At 49.3% G+C, this 17545-nt stretch overlaps 1 protein-coding gene across 5 annotated transcripts; it reads right to left on the bottom strand.

The window, feature by feature from the left end:
• Window positions 1–1633: 1633 nt before the first annotated feature.
• Window positions 1634–17228, bottom strand: LOC1281744 (uncharacterized). 5 transcript variants are annotated; one of them, XM_061663551.1, is made up of 6 exons: window positions 17010–17228; window positions 15755–16375; window positions 4700–4807; window positions 3781–4614; window positions 2870–3712; window positions 1634–2791 (listed from the first exon to the last, which is right to left on the bottom strand). In XM_061663551.1, exons 2-6 carry the CDS (start codon window positions 15795–15797, stop codon window positions 2451–2453), a joined length of 2169 nt encoding a protein of 722 aa, XP_061519535.1. In that variant the 5' UTR covers window positions 15798–16375; window positions 17010–17228; the 3' UTR covers window positions 1634–2450. The 5 variants fall into 5 exon arrangements, with proteins under 5 accessions (XP_061519535.1, XP_061519534.1, XP_061519537.1 ...); XM_061663550.1 differs by having other exon boundaries at window positions 15755–16032; XM_061663553.1 differs by having other exon boundaries at window positions 17050–17228.
• Between the last annotated feature and the right edge of the window lie 317 nt (window positions 17229–17545).

Genomic DNA, 17545 nt, shown 5'->3' with positions numbered 1-17545 from the left:
CTTCTGGTGGTTGTGGTCTTGTTTCCTCCCCTATCTCACACAAATAGACAAACTTTTCTCGTTTGCCGGCGGATCATCATCGGAGCATTTTGTAGAAGCCGGCTGGCAGTGTTGTTCGCTGCTTGTGCGAGCTCGCCTGCATGACTCATATGATGGGTATGATTTCGTATATTAACTGTTACGAAGCCAATAATTGTTAGCTACCTAAACACTCTTCACGCAACCCAGTGGCATCGGCCCACAGAATAGGCGAAAAAAGTCTAGGAAACGGAAGCAACAGCAACAGAAAAATAAAACAAACACACTCAACACTGATTTATCGCTAATCGAGTTATTAACACAATCAAAGAGCAAATCTTATCTACGTAAATATGGCAAAAAGGTGTCAAAACAATCTGTCTATAAGCATACAACTGTAGATTTTTTTCCTACGTGACCGGTGGTTGATGTTGAACATGGAGGTTAAAAAATGAAGAAGAAGAAGAAGAAGAAGAAAAAACCTTGTAACTATGGTGCTGTGCATTAAACAAAAAAAGAAAAAAAAGAAAACATGAAATGAAGATACACATAATAGCTCCAGATTTTAACGAACAATGTTATGTCGTACCCGGGGAGATCGTACCCACACACACACACAAAGGAGAACAACAAACACATACACACACACACACATACACGGCCTAGCTTGACGCTGGTTTGCAACGAGTACGAGAGCGGCGAAGGCTAGCTTCATAATGCAAAGCTAATTATGATAAGGCGAGCGAGCTCCAAACCAAAATTGGCATCTTCCACAGTGTTTGCCACTTTACACACACACACACAATCAAGACACAAAACACTTACCTTCGCGGCACTGCAACCACTGCTTCCCGCGAAGGTGCACTACTGAAATACCATCAAGCAAAATGTTGTCCATTAAAAATGAAAGCCTAGCAAAGCGAACTAATCACACACACAAACACACACATACACACAGAAAAATCCCCTGCACCCTGCATGTAACATTTGATCGTTGTGCGGGTTGGCAGTAAATACGGAGGGGAGGGAGGGGGGGGGGGGGAGATGATACATATATCAGCACCAGGGAAAGGGAAATGTCGGAAGGGACGTCGTATCCGTACTGTAGCTACCGTAATGATGTACTTGTGTAAAATACTAGTGTCGAATCTTTAAACGTTTCATGTTACAAAACAAAAAGGAAGAAAGCCCCAACTCAAACAATTTCCCGCCCCGCCCCAATGCACCCCCTACTACCACCCTCGTGGCTACTAGGGGGGGAAAGATCGTCGAATGTCTATATTGATCAGTAGAGCAGTGTGTTTCGGTGGTTACTATGACAACGTGCCATGAGACGAAGGGAAGGGAAGGGTATTCTTTGTAGATCCCAGCGCTCGGTAGTAGATGGGTGGCGGTACAAAAACCTGCATCAGAAATGGGTGGACAATTCGGAATGGAAGGGGGTTAAAAAGGGTACGTTGTTGTACAGCGGGTGAGGAGGGGGGGGGGGGGGAGAGAGGGAGAGGGTGTGAGATGGAATGTAAACAAAAGTGCATTTCACTTTAAGAAATAGCATGTAAAAAAACATACAAAATGAAACAACCGTTGAGTATATGTTGCAAAATGCGCGCGTGTTTTCTCATTTAATTTCACTGAAATATTTCACCGTTTTGGGCTGGGAAAGCTATGTGTTGTTTTTCCACATTTTCGTCAATTTCGTCCGTGACGTGCGTGTCTCGCCTCGCCTGTGTTGCGCGAGCTCTTGTTGTTTCCATTAATGCATATTGAAAAGGGTTGAAGCGCTCTTCGCTCCCACCAGTTGTTCCACCTTTCCAGCCCAGCTCGTCGCACCGTTGCTCGACGCTAAAGAGCCGTTTGCCGTTTGTTATACTTATTCTACCTTATGTAATTGATTATGAAGCTGAACTTTCCGCCTCGTTCACGCTCACTACTGCTATTACTGCCCTCCGTTGCCCTATCCTTCTCGCCGTTATCAATTAGACGCAGGAAGGCTCAGAAAACAGGAATGCTCAGAAACACACCACTCTCTCACACTCTCTCGCTCTCTCGCTCTGTCTGTCTCTCAACTTACTAAGCGATGCGTAGGTCTCGTATAAGTTAGTTTATAAATTAGGATAAACAAACATAAAAGAATAAAGCTGGGCTAACAACTAATTGATTACCGAGCGGAGCGCAAAACGCAAAAGAAAACCTGGAGAATGGGGGGAGGGGGAGGGGGAGGGAAGAGGCTAGCCGAAACGTAAGAACTTTGCGAGGAAGTTGGGGAAAGAAGGGATGGATTACACAGAAATAAATTATATACAAAAAACCGAAAACAACCAACAACTGCCAAACTCTACGCTTACTGGACTGTTCTGGTGCTCCGGACACCATCATCCGAAAGGGACCTATCATCCCCCACCCCGCACTCTCCTGTGCACACACTATGGCCTTTACTTTTTCGTGTTCTCCCTTATCCACTCCATGTACTCGCTGATGCGCGTGTACACGCCCGGGTAGCCCGGTTCGCCGCACTTGTTGCCGAACGAGACGACACCGACCTGCGTCCAGCGCGCCTCGACCAGCATCATCAGCGGACCGCCCGAATCGCCCTGGCACGCGTCCACGCCGCCCTCCGAGAAGCCGGCGCACACGAAGTTGTCCGTGATGGGCTGGAAGTACGCCCGGTTGCAGTCCTCGTTGCGCCAGACGGGCAGGGTCGCTTGCTGCTGCTTCGTCGACTCCTTGCCGCCGTAATAAGTCGTACCCCAGCCGACTACCGTTGCTCGACGTCCTGCAAAAAAAAAACGCCAAAAACGGAACGATTAATATCCTCCACGGGTTTTGAAAGGGACTCCCGCCGCTCTCGTACCTGCTAGCCGCTCCTTGGACGGTAGATTCGGCCCCGGTAGACACACCGGTATGACGTACTTTGACTTACGAACCGGTTTGTCCAGCACGAGCAGCGCAATGTCGTTGTAGAAACCGACGCGCGAAAACCGCGGATGGGCCCGCACCTCCGTCACCTTGTACGTCACCGGTGCCGACGGCTCCCCGTCCGTGGACAGGTCGATATCGCCCAGCCGGACGGTGAACTGGCGGGCGGCAAACGGTCGCTGGCGCGAATCGCGCGTACAATGGGCCGCAGTAAGGATGTACTTCGTGCCGATCAGCGATCCACCGCACCAGAACTCGGTCCGCTTCGTGCCGTGCAGGAAGATGGCCGCCATCCAGGGCCACTGGCCGGTCGGAGCCTCGATGCCACCGACGATCCGGCCGGACGAGTACTCCTGCTGACCGCAGTCGTCCGGATCGACGATGTTGTCGATCGGTTTCAGCGTGGCGGACAATAACGCGCTGCCCTCCTCGCCGGGAGAGACGGTGTACACCGGTACCAGCGGCCGTTTGGTGGTGGGCGTCGTCGTCGTCGTTGTTGTGGTCGTGGCCGGTGGTTTAGCGACCGGGCTGAGCACTAAGCTGCCACCGGATTGCTGGGGCCGAGAGGGTGGCCGTGGTGTCGTCAGCACAGTGCTGGTCGTCGTGATCGGACAGCAAACGCCCGGCACAAACAGACTCTTGAAGCAGAGTGACTCGCGCAGATGGCTCAGATCGAGCAGCAACCCCGGACAGGTGCTCAGATCTTCACACCTTCCCGGGCGACCGTCCGGTGTGCGGCACCGGTTTTCAATGTCCTTTGTCGATTCAACGATCTTGTCTGAAAATTGGGGGAAAGAACACCATTTCAGAAGAATTGTAAGAGTTACCACCATTGGCTCTACTTACTGCTTGGGGCCGGGTCCGGTCTGCGCGTCGTGGTGCTAGTCGTCGTCGTGCGAACCTCCTGATGGGCCGGATCCTTGCGCTTGACCTTGTTCTTCTTCTTCTTCTTCTTTTTCTTCTTTTGCTCCGACACTGCTCCACTGGCCGGAACCTTAGTGATCTTAGTCTCCGTCACGCCACCTCCGAGCGTCACCTCGTTGTCTTCCTTCCGCTGTGCCACGGCGAGCGATTCCACCGTAGACGTTGCAAGGGCAGGTTCCGGCGTACTGGACGACACGATCACCAGCGATGCGGAAGTGACCGCACTGACCGTTTCCTGCTCTCCGCCACCCGTGCCCACACGCTTGATCAGTGGTTCGAACGATTTGGTGATGTTTTGCCCGAGAACCGTCTTCGTAAGGGTGAGCAGTGCTTCCGGGACCGTTTCCTTCGTGCCCGGATCCACCTGCGTGATGGCACTCGCTTCCTGTCCCTTGGTAATGTTCACAATGTACCGCCCGACCGTATTGAGCGCACCGAGCGTCTCGGAAATCTTGTTAAACGCCGCATCGGACAGCAATCTCGCTCGGGTGGTGCTCGTTTCCACCGGAAGTTCTGGTCTTACTGGAGCAGAGGGCACCAGCTGCTCCTCTTCTTCATCCTCCTCCTCCTCCTCCTCCTCCTCGTCATCATCATCATCGTCATCATCATCGTCATCCAGTCCAAAGTCAAAGTAATCATCGTCATCGTCGTCATCGTCATCATCGTCCTCCTCTTCAGCGGGACGCTGCTTGCCCACCGGCCGTAGCTTCGTCACCTTCGCTCCGGCAACAGGAACCACCGGCAATCGTGACCCAGCTTGGCACGTGGCACAAAGGAAAGGAAGGAAAGAAAACTCATAAGCCTCTAGTTTGGGTGTGCACACGCCATAACGACCGCTTACCTCGAATGCCGGAATCGATCAGGGCCGGTGATCCCCGGCCCCTTGCGCCGTGCGAAGAGTCGCCCCGCACCAGGACGTGGGACAGGAGCAATGCTGTCACCAGCAACACTGTAACGAAGAAAAGAAGTAGAATTCATCATTATTAACTCGTGTGAGGGTAGCATAAAAACATTACAAAGAAAGAAAACAACAAACACAACAATCCCTTTCCACCCCAACCCCGTACATACAAACGGCATTAAGTAATCGAGGGGAGGGGTGGGGGGACCCACCGGCTAACCGGTTTCGCGAATTTAGGCCACTTTCTTCTCCACTGCAAACTCAACACACATCCACACATCCATCTTTCCGAACACGCGAATGCGGAACGCGTTTCATGGCGCACGTCTGTGTGTGTGTTTTTTTTTTAATGTCTGCAGGGCATCCGGAACTGGGCAACGGTGACGCGGGTTGGCGTTGATGGTTCGCTGCACGGGTTTGTTTGCCTGCTGCGGGGAGGACAAACGTGTATGTTGCGTTGCGCAATGTGAACCATATTGGACGGGCCTCAGTGCCAGTGTTGTCACGTAATGCAAGCGTAAACACGCACACGTCAAGGCAAATGTCAGCCGAAGGGATTCTTCAAACCTATATTGCGTCCCAGGCGTCAAAGTAACCCGGGCAATTCGTGCAATTGATATTCATGGCTACCGCGATGGGAGGTTTTCCTATCAAATCCGCACTAAGCGGATTATCTGCCGATACGTGACCTGAGGCATTCATTGACGGAAGACCGGCATTAGTCTTTATTGTTTGTTTTTCAATGCGGGATATTGGAGGTCGTTAGGGACGACACGTTTAAATCCTATAAGACTACACATATGCATTACTTTAACTACCCAAAACAAGCTCCCCAACAGGCTCTCTACGCTCTTGAAGTGAAGTCCGAAAACAAAAGACCTCCCCTTTGCAACACCCGGAAACAGTAGCTCGAATAAGTTGCGAAAGTAATCATGTACAGGTTATGTTTCAACTTTCGTTTTCATCCCGCTCGTCAGTACCGTTTACTACACATTAGCCCCGACATATGTTACGGGGCGTACTGAATGCAACTCCATCCACCTCCTCCGAAAACTTCATGACCCTTCCACCCATAACTCCCAGGCTGAACGAAAAAGCGCACAAGGTGGGTAGCAGATAAAATGTTAAATTATTATTATACACCCTCCACCTTCCCAGCTGCTGCTGGCCACCATACCGTGGCCATGTTCTGCAAGACACGTGAGTGCAGAAAATAAGACACATTAAATGGTGCAGCACGTGGAAGGAGGGCGACCCTGACGGAGAAAGCAGGAAACACCGCAGCACCGAACGAACTGTACGGAATGCTCCTTTGCGCACGTGGGCCCACGTGTCTGTGTGTGTGTGCGGAAGCGTTGGACATGCTTTAAATTGTACAGCAACAGACCCAGCAGCAGCTACATAACACCATAACAGCCGGGGTGTAAAGATGGAATTTGTTTATAGAAATTCAACATCCGAATTTTTGAAGCGAGCCCTTCCAACTGCCAACATCCCTTCAATGCGCAAAACTACAAAATGGATACAAAATTATGCTTCTCTCCGTTGTCGGCTGCACGTGGGTGCGGGAGCAGCACTGCGGTACTGGTACTGAAGCTTCTTACTTCATCCCACTTCACCCCCGTTCTTTGCAAACTTTGAATCATTACCGATTACGCTTAATACACCGCCAAAACCACGCGGAGAGGGTAAAGACAAACAAACCGCGCCGACACAAACGACAACCACAAATGACGCGCTCGCGTTGCTACGGGTTGCGGAACGCCGCACGGCCGCCTAAGATCTAAGTAGTGCAGTGAAAGTGAATTATGAATCATTTCGCTTGCAATGGTGGTGGTGATGGTGGTTCCGTGGTTACGGTTTCGGATTTTTCATTAAACCCAGATGCGGAGTTCCTTCGCTTCCGATCCACGATCATCCCCCGCTCAACTGTGTCGCTTTGTTTCGGGTGAGGTGCATTGGTTTTTGTACGTTGTTGGTGTGTTTTTCATTCCGTAATTTAAAATTACACATCTGTTAGACACACGCGCGTGTACAAAGCTAATGCCCATGCCTTTGCTTTATATTTTATGGCTTAAGTTCTTGTGAAAAATGGATACACTTAGAAGTGAAATTCCGTACGCTTCACTAACGATGCTTGGAGAATCAGCATTCTAGCTTGAATGCCGCCGGGCTCCAACCATTGGAAAGGTAAAATCCGACGAAACGAATCAACACATTCTTCACCCCGAGATGAAGATTCGACACCCTGGCAAGGAGGGAAAGTAAAATCAATTCTCTTTCCCATGCTTTTCTTCTACGGCAGCGGCAGAACCTGGCCTTTTACGTTTCCAGTACCATTCATCTTCCGTTAGGTCATCAGCCACAAAAACCGGTTCCATGGAGCCGGCATGGAATGACACCGCTGCGCACGCTACCATTAGATGTTCTCCCGCTCCAAGAACGTCCAGAATCGGAGCGTATCGCAGCAGAAGTTAGAAGTGAAAGTAACGGCATCTAAATGGTGGTTTTTTTTGGGGGGACTCAGTGATTGACCAGCAGGTGATAAACGTCAGCTGCTGCTGGTGGAGGTTTTTTACATTAAATAACAAAAATCGAGAGTGTTCGAGTTTGGATGAGTTTTTAATGGGCTTGAGAGAGATGTCCGGAACATCACAAGGGGGATCTTTTTCAAATTTATCATAACGTACATCCTCAACATCACCTGCATGTCAGAAATGAGAAATTACAAGGTTCTTGAGACATTCTCTAACAAGTTCTAACAATTCCTATTATCATAATTCCTCATACCAAATAACCTCAAACGCCTATTCCCATCTGACCATGATGATCTGATCTCATGTTAGCAAACATTCAACCCTCTTTACAGGTGTCATATCATTGCTGAACGAGGTCAACAATCGATCATTCAATCCAATCAACGCTCGGTGACTTGCGTCTTTCGCCAACAAGCTTTTGTCCTGTTTTGCAGCACGAAGCGTAAAGATTCCCGTATAAAAAATCGCTCATTTAGTAGGTTACGATGAGTGTCCAACATCTCTCAGCCAAATCTCCTGGAGTTTGGGCTCATCTTCATCCACCAATGGCAGCGAGCGGAACAATTTCACCTACAACTTGTGATTGCTTGTGGTTGCAGGCTCCAGTTCATTAAATCGCAACAGATGAACGAGAAAGCTTGCTCCAGACGAACCTTACGAAATCAAACCGAAACACACATTAACCAAAACCAGGTACCGTGCATTGTGCAGACACAGGCACGACCGAACCGCCGCTCGTGAGGAGCGGTGACACGCGACACAACGCACACGTTTCGCTTTCATTCAGCCATTGCGTGGTGTAACATTGGTGCACCAAGCTCAAGCTCAAAAAAGCTCTCAGCAATGGCACCATTTGGTGAGCCATCGTTTCCCGTGCCACCTTTCTTTCTTTCCCGTTCCTTTTGTGTGATCAATTTTGCAATTGTTTTATTGTTTCACCTTTCCCTGTTGTTTCTTCGCCTGTTGACCTTCTCTTTCTCTCCCTCCCCCCCCCCCCCCCGACCACGCGTCATTTGCAAATATTTGCATTTGCTTTTAAGCGATGCGGGCTTTTTCTTTTTCCTCCTTCTTTCCTTCGGTCACTCCCGCTCCTCCCCGGCACACAATCATGCCCATCGTCGTTTCGCCATGCAACATACCATGAAAGAAGGCACAAAACACACAAACAAATAAACATCGTACTCCGTTTATCATTTCTTCTTCACCTCACAATGGTCTCGCTTGTTTTGTTTCTTTGTTGCACCATCGCTTTCGTACATTTACAGTGTTCGCCAAATGCTTGCTCACATTTGGAGTGGTACAGTGTTTTGCCGTTGCCTTTTTGGATGTATTTGTGTGTGTTTTTTGGGGCCATTAGTCCACACCACACCGAGCCGAGTAATCAGTAATGAGCGTCACCTCCCCCCCCCCCATCCTTTCCTTACCCACTTCCCCGGGTATCTTACCCCTTTCTCCCCGTGCATAACAACCAACAACACGGCAGAAAACACATTCATTTCCCTTTTCAATTCGGCAGGACGGCAACGACTGCCGGGCCGCCTCCTCCTCCTCCTAATAATGATGGCCTCTCCGAACAATAAACCGAAGAGATTGCACAACCGCGCAGGAGCGGAGGAGATATCCTCCACCGACAACGGTTTGGGCCGCACGCTGATAATGATACGGTACGGAATTATGTAGCATGACTGCTGCACTTCGTTCGTTCCGGCATCATATCAACGGTGAAATGGGAAGCCCCTATCCCCCCCCCCCCCCCCCCCCTTGAGGCTCGGAGGTAGTAACAACAACAACAACAACAGCAACAGCACCAAGCGAGAGCTCATCGTGCCGGAACAGTGGCCGATCGCGCGCGTAATCGAACCATCGTAGCAGGCTGGCGGGCAGGTTGATTGTACGCGCAGCTTTGGACAAACAGCCGGCATACTACGATGCAGAAATGCTCACATCCGAATTGCAATGGGTTGGTGCTATTATTACGTTACCTTTTTTTGGGGTGAGAGGATGGTTGAGCAACTAAATCTGATGTTGATTGTGGACCATTACATTGACACATTTACATTGCCCTTTGTGTGGCAATGCTTATCATTCAATTACACAGCGTGGAGCCGCCCCGCCGAAGGTCAGGTGAAAGTGTGCATCCAATTAGAAAAGGGACGGGGAGGGGGGTGGGGGTGGTGAGGGTTAAGGCACTAATTATGAAAGCAAGCTCCTATGTAATGCTAGAATAATGATGCCTTTTTCCAGCACTTTGTCCACGCTTCCGCATTGCACTTCCGTGGCACAGGGGCACAATCATAGCAGCACAAGGCCCCATCAAAGGGGGGACCTTTCCTTCATGTATGAGAAGCACCTCCTTCCCTTCGTCCTTTCCTTTTCGCTAAAATGTCTTTTTAATCGTCCCATCAATAAAAGCTCCAGCGGTAGATAGCAATAAGGAAACCAACACAAAAAAAAACACATTGAAAACACATCACTTCTGGCGTGTGGCCACCAAGCGAAAGGAAGTGTCGGGAAAGGTTGTTTGGTGAGCAGCAAAAAAAAAACACACACACACACACACACGCACGCACGTGGATGTGGATGTGTTTGGCGCCAGCCCATCAACTCACCGATCACCGATTAGATGGCGCCACTTTGCTCTCCACCCCCTACTTCCCCTCCATTTCCTGCCTCAATGATGGCGGGGGAGGAGGGGGAAGGGGGAGGAGTTCGATCGTCAATTACTGTCACTTTTAGCCGGCTGTCAATTTTTATTACACCATTTCGTCCGCAATTATGCACCTTGCGCCTGGAACGATGATCGCGGAAGTGGAAGGAAGTGCAGCAGTAACTCCACAAAACACATACACACACACACACACACACACACGTACACCTTCCTTGGGGGGCCGTACAAATGGCCATGAAAGCGCAGCAACCGCGTAATGGCGTTCGGCTGATGATCGCACCGAAGCCGAAGCACCGGAGGAGGTTATGATAGGCGAACGAAAGTGAAAAGACACCGAGCGCCGGAGCGCCGGGGCGCCGGCCAGCGAACCATTTGGCCGCTGTCTGTCTAGCTGTTTGCGATCTGTTTTTTTTTTTCTTTTTCTTTTTTCTTCTTGTTTCTTCTCCGATTCTCCGTCTATAGGGTTCGTTATTCAACCTTCCCCCAGGGATCGATCGATACAGCGAGAGAGAGAGAAGAGCAAAAAAAAGGGGTACAGCTTCTTAAACGATCGATCAACCGCGGGCCACACGTGCCCCCGTATTTGGAAGTGGAAAAAAAGGAGGTGAAGAAACGCACAACCGCCAAAGAAAGCTTCGGCAGAGCCAGGGGCCCGGTGGGATGGACAAACAGACGGCCCCCTATTTTGCCACCGGTTTCCCCGAGCACCAACGGACAAACGGGCAGACAGACACACATTTATCTAATCGATTAATCAGCGCGAAATCTTCCTTCCTCGCCGTTTTCAATGCCCGTGGGGTTTACCCGGTTTTTTCCCCCAATATTTTGCTTGTTTTTGTTTTGTGCTGCTGCTGTCTCTTTCACTTTAGAGGTGGAGAGAAACGAGCTTTTTAGTTTGAAAACCAGCTGCCGGAAGCGCCATGTACGGGGAGCCAAACCGGACCGCCGGAACCGGACCGGATACACACACACATGGGTGATAAAGGGGATGAACCGTGGTGTCCCAGGTTTGGTGAAAATGGTTGTGGCAGTTTCAACAAGCTTCAAACCCTGGATGCCGAATCAGTTAACGAAGCTGCGGCCGGTGGTGCCGGTGCGTTTCGGAAGATATTGAAAGCTAATTAAACGGAGCGGTTTTTGGAGTGGGGTAACCGACCCACCGGGATCGGGCAGGGTCTTTTCCCCATTGATGGTTCAGTTTTTGATGGGAAGGGAGGGGTTTTCCTGCCCATCTTTTACCCGATAACGAAGCAGGAGGAAAGGTTTCATTTACATTGGTAAGGTAAATTTGAATGATTTTACAATAAATTTCATCTTCTGGCTACTGAAAACTTCAACGGAAGAAGCTCCTAATGTGAATGAACTGAATAATCACTAGCTTTGTTTGAGGTAGGTATGGAATAGAAGAGGAATCCTTTTTCAGTTTTGATGGCAGTCCCTAACAAGTCTTTCTAGCTATATTTACAACATGTTAACAGTATGAAATTAAGGTCTATTTGATGATATCTTAGCAATTGGACAACCTTATTATGATGAATCATTTCGCCGCTTTTTCAAGAGTTCTCTTATACCATAACTAATGCCATCTTCAACATCTGTCCTAATGGCTAACGATCCTCGTACGATTAGCACGCCTAACAGCCCTCCAACAGACATGAGCCTCCGAGCGTTTGCGCTTCGAGCCAACCTTTTGCATCAAACGCGAGCGGCCGCGCGCACGCGCACGCCTTGTGAGCGCTTTGTATTCGCGGATGTAAGTGTTTTCACACCGTTTGTACGGTGTTTTTGTGCGGTTCCTTCGGGACCCTTGCGGAGAGCAAAACATTCTTCCTTTGGGGAGACGGGGAATAGGGACGTCCGGCATTATCCAGCCGGTTATGCGATCGTGAAGAATGGGGTCAACCGTGACGAACAGGAACGGCAAGCAGATGATGGAATGGATCCACTGGATGGCAATAAAAAAAAAGAGTCGCACACACACACACGCACAGTTGCTGCCATCAAACGAACAAGAAATAAAATGATACGTATGATGAACACACAGACACACACACACACACACACGGTCACGTCCATGGGTACTTCAACCTGTTGGGAACATGATGAATATTTCATGAGCGCACAAAACCGCCCTCGACCCAGCGGGAACCGCCAACTACGATGATGATGAGGCGACGACGACGACGACGACAGATGCTCGGAGGTTTCGGATTTTACACACAAACACTAGGCACACACACACACATACAGAGTTCCCTTCGCGGAAAGTTATCTCTTTCTTTCGCGTTTCCCCCCCATTCGCTGACGGCTTTCATTTTCCGGCGGTTAAAGTTTATCGCTTTATTAAACGGCGATAACGGTTTGGTGATTGACCGTGATAGATCAGATGCTGGTCAGAGTGGGTTTGCAACACACACACACACTTACATGGACATGGGGTGGCACGGGGTTTCACACGAAAGTATCCCACGAAGTGAACCAGCCTGCTCGGGATAATTGCACGGTGTTTTATGCAAATTGTTAGTTTGTTCAACAAATTAGGGTAACATTGTTGTAAATGGCTTCATTTTGTAAGAAAGCGACGACAGATTCCGTTGAAACACTTCCACTTATAACGCTATAAACACGCTGTGAGGCTCGTTACAGGGTTTTCTAAGGGGTTCTCCTAGTTGTCGGACAGTTCCTTGGCTCTTTCATATGTGAAGTGAACTTCATATGATAGAAACTGGACTCTTTTGGCACCCTTTTTGGACAGGCTCCTAGAAAATTCCTATTGGATTACTCCAACAACGGTGCTATAGAGTCCAATTCTTATTACAGTAAGTTCATTTCAAGGAGGAAAGAGTCAGTAAAGTGTCCCACAGCTATGAGAACTCCTGGCAAACCCCTGTATTGTATGCTCGATTCCCCCCCCCCCCCCCCCAGACTTCTTAATACCGATATTGTTGACAGTGGTTCGTGCACTAAACGAATGACAGCTCTCAAACTAGAGCAACATCGCCACAACAACAAAAAATCGATGGCGTCTTACGTCAAGGCCTACTCTATGGATTGTGAAACGTCTCGCCATTCGTGTTGATTGTTTAACTGCTTTCGCACCACAATTTATTACACTTTTCTATCCGCTCGTGCTCGGTTTTTGCTTTTCATTTTACAGCCGTCGTGTGGGGGCTGTTCCAGTTTGTAGCAAATTTATGACACTCGGTTCTGTGTCCACTTTGCTTATGCTGCTTTGCCAAATATTTCCCGTAAAAAAAAAACAACAACAATCTCATACCCAGATACTAATCAGGTTAACTACAACATACTTTTCTTCTCACGCTCACGAGGTCGTTTTATTTTTGGTTTATTGCTTTGCTGATATGATTTTGGAACTCCCTTTATCCACGCGTGTTTGGAACCCCCTTTTTGGAGCACGATCCATCCAAAACGGTTGTTGGCACCGGCACTCTAGAAATGATGACAGCGCCTGTGACCTGCATTCTCGAGCTCGAAGCTGAGATGAGCAGGAAAGTCATCCAAAACGGCGGGAACGTTCACAATCTTCGGGACAGAAGACTTCACTCGCCTTCCTGGCTGCAGCGGGCAACGGTTGGCAACGGGCCAGTGCTGTGTGACCCCAAGCGCACGGAAATGGGGTCACAAACCCGGGGCTGAAGGTTACACGCAGCGGGGATGTTTTTGCGCTCTTTAATGTACCAATATCAATTTGCTACAAGAGAGCGATTAATAACATTCTCCAAACCTGTCCAATGCTTTCATGCTTAATGTCTTTCCACAATCGATTTTAACGATGCAAATAACCTGCCCAAGGTCCTGCCAGCAGTAAAGACTGATCCTGTCCTCCATTCTCAGCTCCCGTCAATGATAATTAGCCACCAAACCAAGCACTCTGGCAACTCTGCACATATGAAAGAGTGTGTTTTTTGAATGCCTTCCAACGTCCGGTAGCCGTTTGCCCAATTATCATTTCTTAATCCGAAAAGAAAGCTCATAAATATTCAGCAAACCCCGAACAAGGTTTTTGCTTTTCGAGCAATGTTTTGAACTTCGAACGCAACCCAATGCAAGAGTGCCATTATAGTGGTTGGGTTTTTTGTGTGTTAAAGCGTTGCACCATCCAGCGTTCCATAATTAAAGCAAACGCAACGTTAAATGTCTCAGTATCCGTTTGCTGCACTTTTACACTCACCATCATCATCATCGTCACCAGTCACCAGTGATGCAATCCGGACGTACTTGTGCGACGTGTCCTCCTCCTTCGCAAGAGAAAGAAACACGCCACCCGGACCTTTGCGGCGAAACAGATCGACCGCGCGGGAAAGCCCACGAAGGTGAACGACAGCTTCCAGCAAGTATGACAGCAAAATGGTCCCACCTCGGTCTGGAGGCCAACGTTGCGATGACCCACTTCCAAGACCTCCCCTCCACCCCTGCAGCGGATGATTTCGACAGACTCGACAATGCGGGAACGTCCACTGTTGCGCAATGCGCCTGAGCTAAGGCTAATCAAACATGCAACACGCTTTACTTCCATTTCACCGGGCCCAAACCAAGCTGAGCGATGAGTCATATACACACACTCAGGGGCGATGTCCACGCCATGTGAAGGTGGCTGTTACAGACTTCTTCATTCGTTTGCCACGTGATTAATCGGAACTGAGGGGATACTGCATATATGTATGGCTTTTACAACCGAGCGGGAAAGTGTGACTTACGGGGGAAGACTGTGCTTAAAATCTGTGATTTTATTTCGGCTCATAAATGGTTTTTTGCTCTCAGAAGCAGAAGGCAATAAAAATTTAAAAAAAAAATATCTATGAATCATGCCGTTATGGGATAATTAAATCGCGCGCTCTGCGCAAAGCTGCGCAAACACAATGTGCAACCGTGTATCATTGTTACATTTTGATGCATATCTGGCGGAATGTTTTCTTTTCGTAAGCCCATTCCTAGCCCGACCACAGATCGCTGCCACGCGATTAATCCACCTCATAAAGTTGCACCACTTTCCCTGAAAACTGGCTTCATTTCCATGCACCAATCCGTTGCAAACAATGCAACAATTGCAATGGTGCATGTAATGTGAGGAGCGCTCGCCTCCCGCCATCATCACCCATGGCAACGCAGACGAGTAGAGTAGAGTGCAGTGAAAATGTGCTCGCGTACTTCTGCGCCTGCCTGTGTCAAAAGTGACGGCCCGAATGGGCGAAAGGCCAACTTTACTTCCGGTGCACTCACTTCCTTTGCATCGGATCTTCTTTCCCTCCCGCCTGGATATCAAATCCTCAAGAGCTCCCCTGATGTCCCACGATGATGGGTTTCAGCACGCAAAGGTCGTGATGATCGTGTACTGCGATATTTTCACCTCTCTCTCTCTCACACACACTCTCTCTCTGTGTGTTGCGTTACGATCGGGATCTTTTGGTTCGAAACTGCAGCGTGCGTCGGCGGCACGGAAGACACTTACGGACATATCCGGGATGAAACGTGTTCACTTCAGTGCTACCGGTTGGAGCTCAAATTCCGGTTTAGAATTAAGTTCGAAATAAGGCCAATAAGATCGACATTTTTTGTTTGTGTGTGTGTGTGGAAATTGTTCGTACAGTCATCATTCTCATCATTTTGCTTTTTAATGCGCACATAAAACTACCGTTACTTCCCAAATTTGGAGACCCCACATAAAGTCGGAAGATCATCTCAGCTGCTGCTGCTGCTCATGCTCATTTGCACCGGCGACCGGCGACACGGTTAATAAAATGGCCAGAAAATCTTGCCAGCTGCACTTACCCGCTGCGAGTGGCAGCACATTTTGCCGCACCGCCGATCCCATCGTTGCTCCAGAAGCGTCTCCGGAGATATTTGCGTCCGTAAATGCGGCTGGGACCCACTGTGTCTTCTTTGGAATCTTCTGGCTTCGGTTTTGCTTGGTTGCAACAGCTTTTTGCTGTTGTTTGTGTGCGTTTTTTGCTTTTTTTTTTCTCTCTCCACTGCAACTCACCGAAAGCGCATGCCGGAAATGTGCAAACGCCAAAAAACCGAAACTGCACCCCGTTGCTAAACACAACCTACACACGGATATGCACGTCAGATTATTATTTGTTTCACTGTTTGCTTGCTTGCTGGCTGCTTCACTTAACGGAACCGAAACGGTCCGAACACGCCGGTGTGTATGTCGTATGTCGGTTCGGGCGCCCTCTTACATAAGGCGCTTGCGTACTGCTTCTTCTTCTTCTTCTTCTTATTCGGTTTGGCCACGCCATACACGCCACATGCGACACATGCGAAACCCTGCACCTCCCCTCTGGTCGGATCGGACCCCACACACACGCCACGCCACGCGTCTGCCCGCGTTTTCCGTCACTTTACGCAATTGAAATTTATTGCACAAGCGCGCGCGCACACACCCGTCTGATGCAGAGAAAGAAAGGTAAAGACCCAAACAGAGGAGAAAAGATAGAAAGAAGGAAAAAAGGCTGGGGTTTAAATATGTATGCAATGGGATCTTCGGTGCTATTGCGTATTGCTCGAAGGACGGATGTTTCGGTTGTGACGCTTTTTTTGTTGCTTGGGGAGAAGGTTCGCTTTTACGTTTTAATGCTTTTTGTTGGGGTGTCAAAGCAGTTACACAAAAAAACCCCAACCGACACGAAATGTAATCTTTTGCAGTGCAAGCACACACACACACACGCACACGATCGTACAAATCACGCGCAAAGGGAAATGTAGCACTACAAGCAAATTAAATATATTTACATGTACACACTTCCGGTTTCGAATCCGGTCGGGGTGGTCGGGCCGGGATGTGGGAGATGACTTTCGTTTTCACCTTCATCCACGACACACGCGTGTCGCGAGTGTGTGCAATAGGGGAAGGCTTTACGCGGGGTTTGGGGTTGCAAAAGTTGCTCGCCCGTGCAGCACCGTTGCTGGCGTACAAACGAATGCGAAAATGCAATTTAAATCGATTCTAAATCTGGTGGCCAGCGTCTGTGCTGCTACTGACACTTGTTACGCCTGTCGATTCGAATAAATGCAAACTCACTTTCAACCAAACACAGCCACACACACAAACACACACAAACCTTCTAAGATGCCGGACACGTTGCCACGGGCGACGATGTATGATCAATCGCCGATCGCAGCTTCCAAACCCAAACAACACACAACAACGCACACGCGCTCGCGTTCAAAAGACGTCCGGTGCGCGGCACGTTTCGATCGGGTTTGCCGGGGCCGCGCGCAAGATCGTACGGACGATCGCTGCCGCTTCGGTGTGGCGTGCTTTTCTCCACACCATTTCTTCAGCGGCACAGCGGCCGGTTTGCTTTGCGTTCGCGCATCGGCGCTATGGAGAGGGAAAGCCCCCTTCATTGCGGTGCGGTGCGCTCTAGCGAGAAAAGGGGTTCGTCGCTTTCGATTGCCACAGTGCTGCAGGGTAAACACACACCTACAATCGGTTGCGGATGGTGCAGTGTGCTGTGTGGTGCTGTATTGGTCGGGCGTGAAGGTCGCAAGTTCGGAACTCGGCAAAATACGATGGGGAAACTGGAAGGCTGGGAGAGAAAGAGAAGGGAGAGT

This window comes from Anopheles gambiae, chromosome 2 (genome assembly GCF_943734735.2).
Source record: "Anopheles gambiae chromosome 2, idAnoGambNW_F1_1, whole genome shotgun sequence".
Taxonomy (NCBI): Eukaryota; Metazoa; Arthropoda; class Insecta; order Diptera; family Culicidae; genus Anopheles; species Anopheles gambiae.
This window is presented reverse-complemented; position numbering and strand designations above follow the sequence as displayed.

Excerpts from the sequence above, each read along its gene's own strand:
- LOC1281744 (XM_061663551.1), bottom strand. The coding sequence starts at position 15,797 with ATGGGATCGGCGGTGCGGCAAAATGTGCTGCCACTCGCAGCGG. Across the intron at positions 4,808-15,754 it reads TGTGCTGCCACTCGCAGCGG|TGTTGCTGGTGACAGCATTG; the intron begins GTAAGTGCAGCT and ends TCTTCGTTACAG. Across the intron at positions 3,713-3,780 it reads ACCGGACCCGGCCCCAAGCA|ACAAGATCGTTGAATCGACA; the intron begins GTAAGTAGAGCC and ends CCCAATTTTCAG.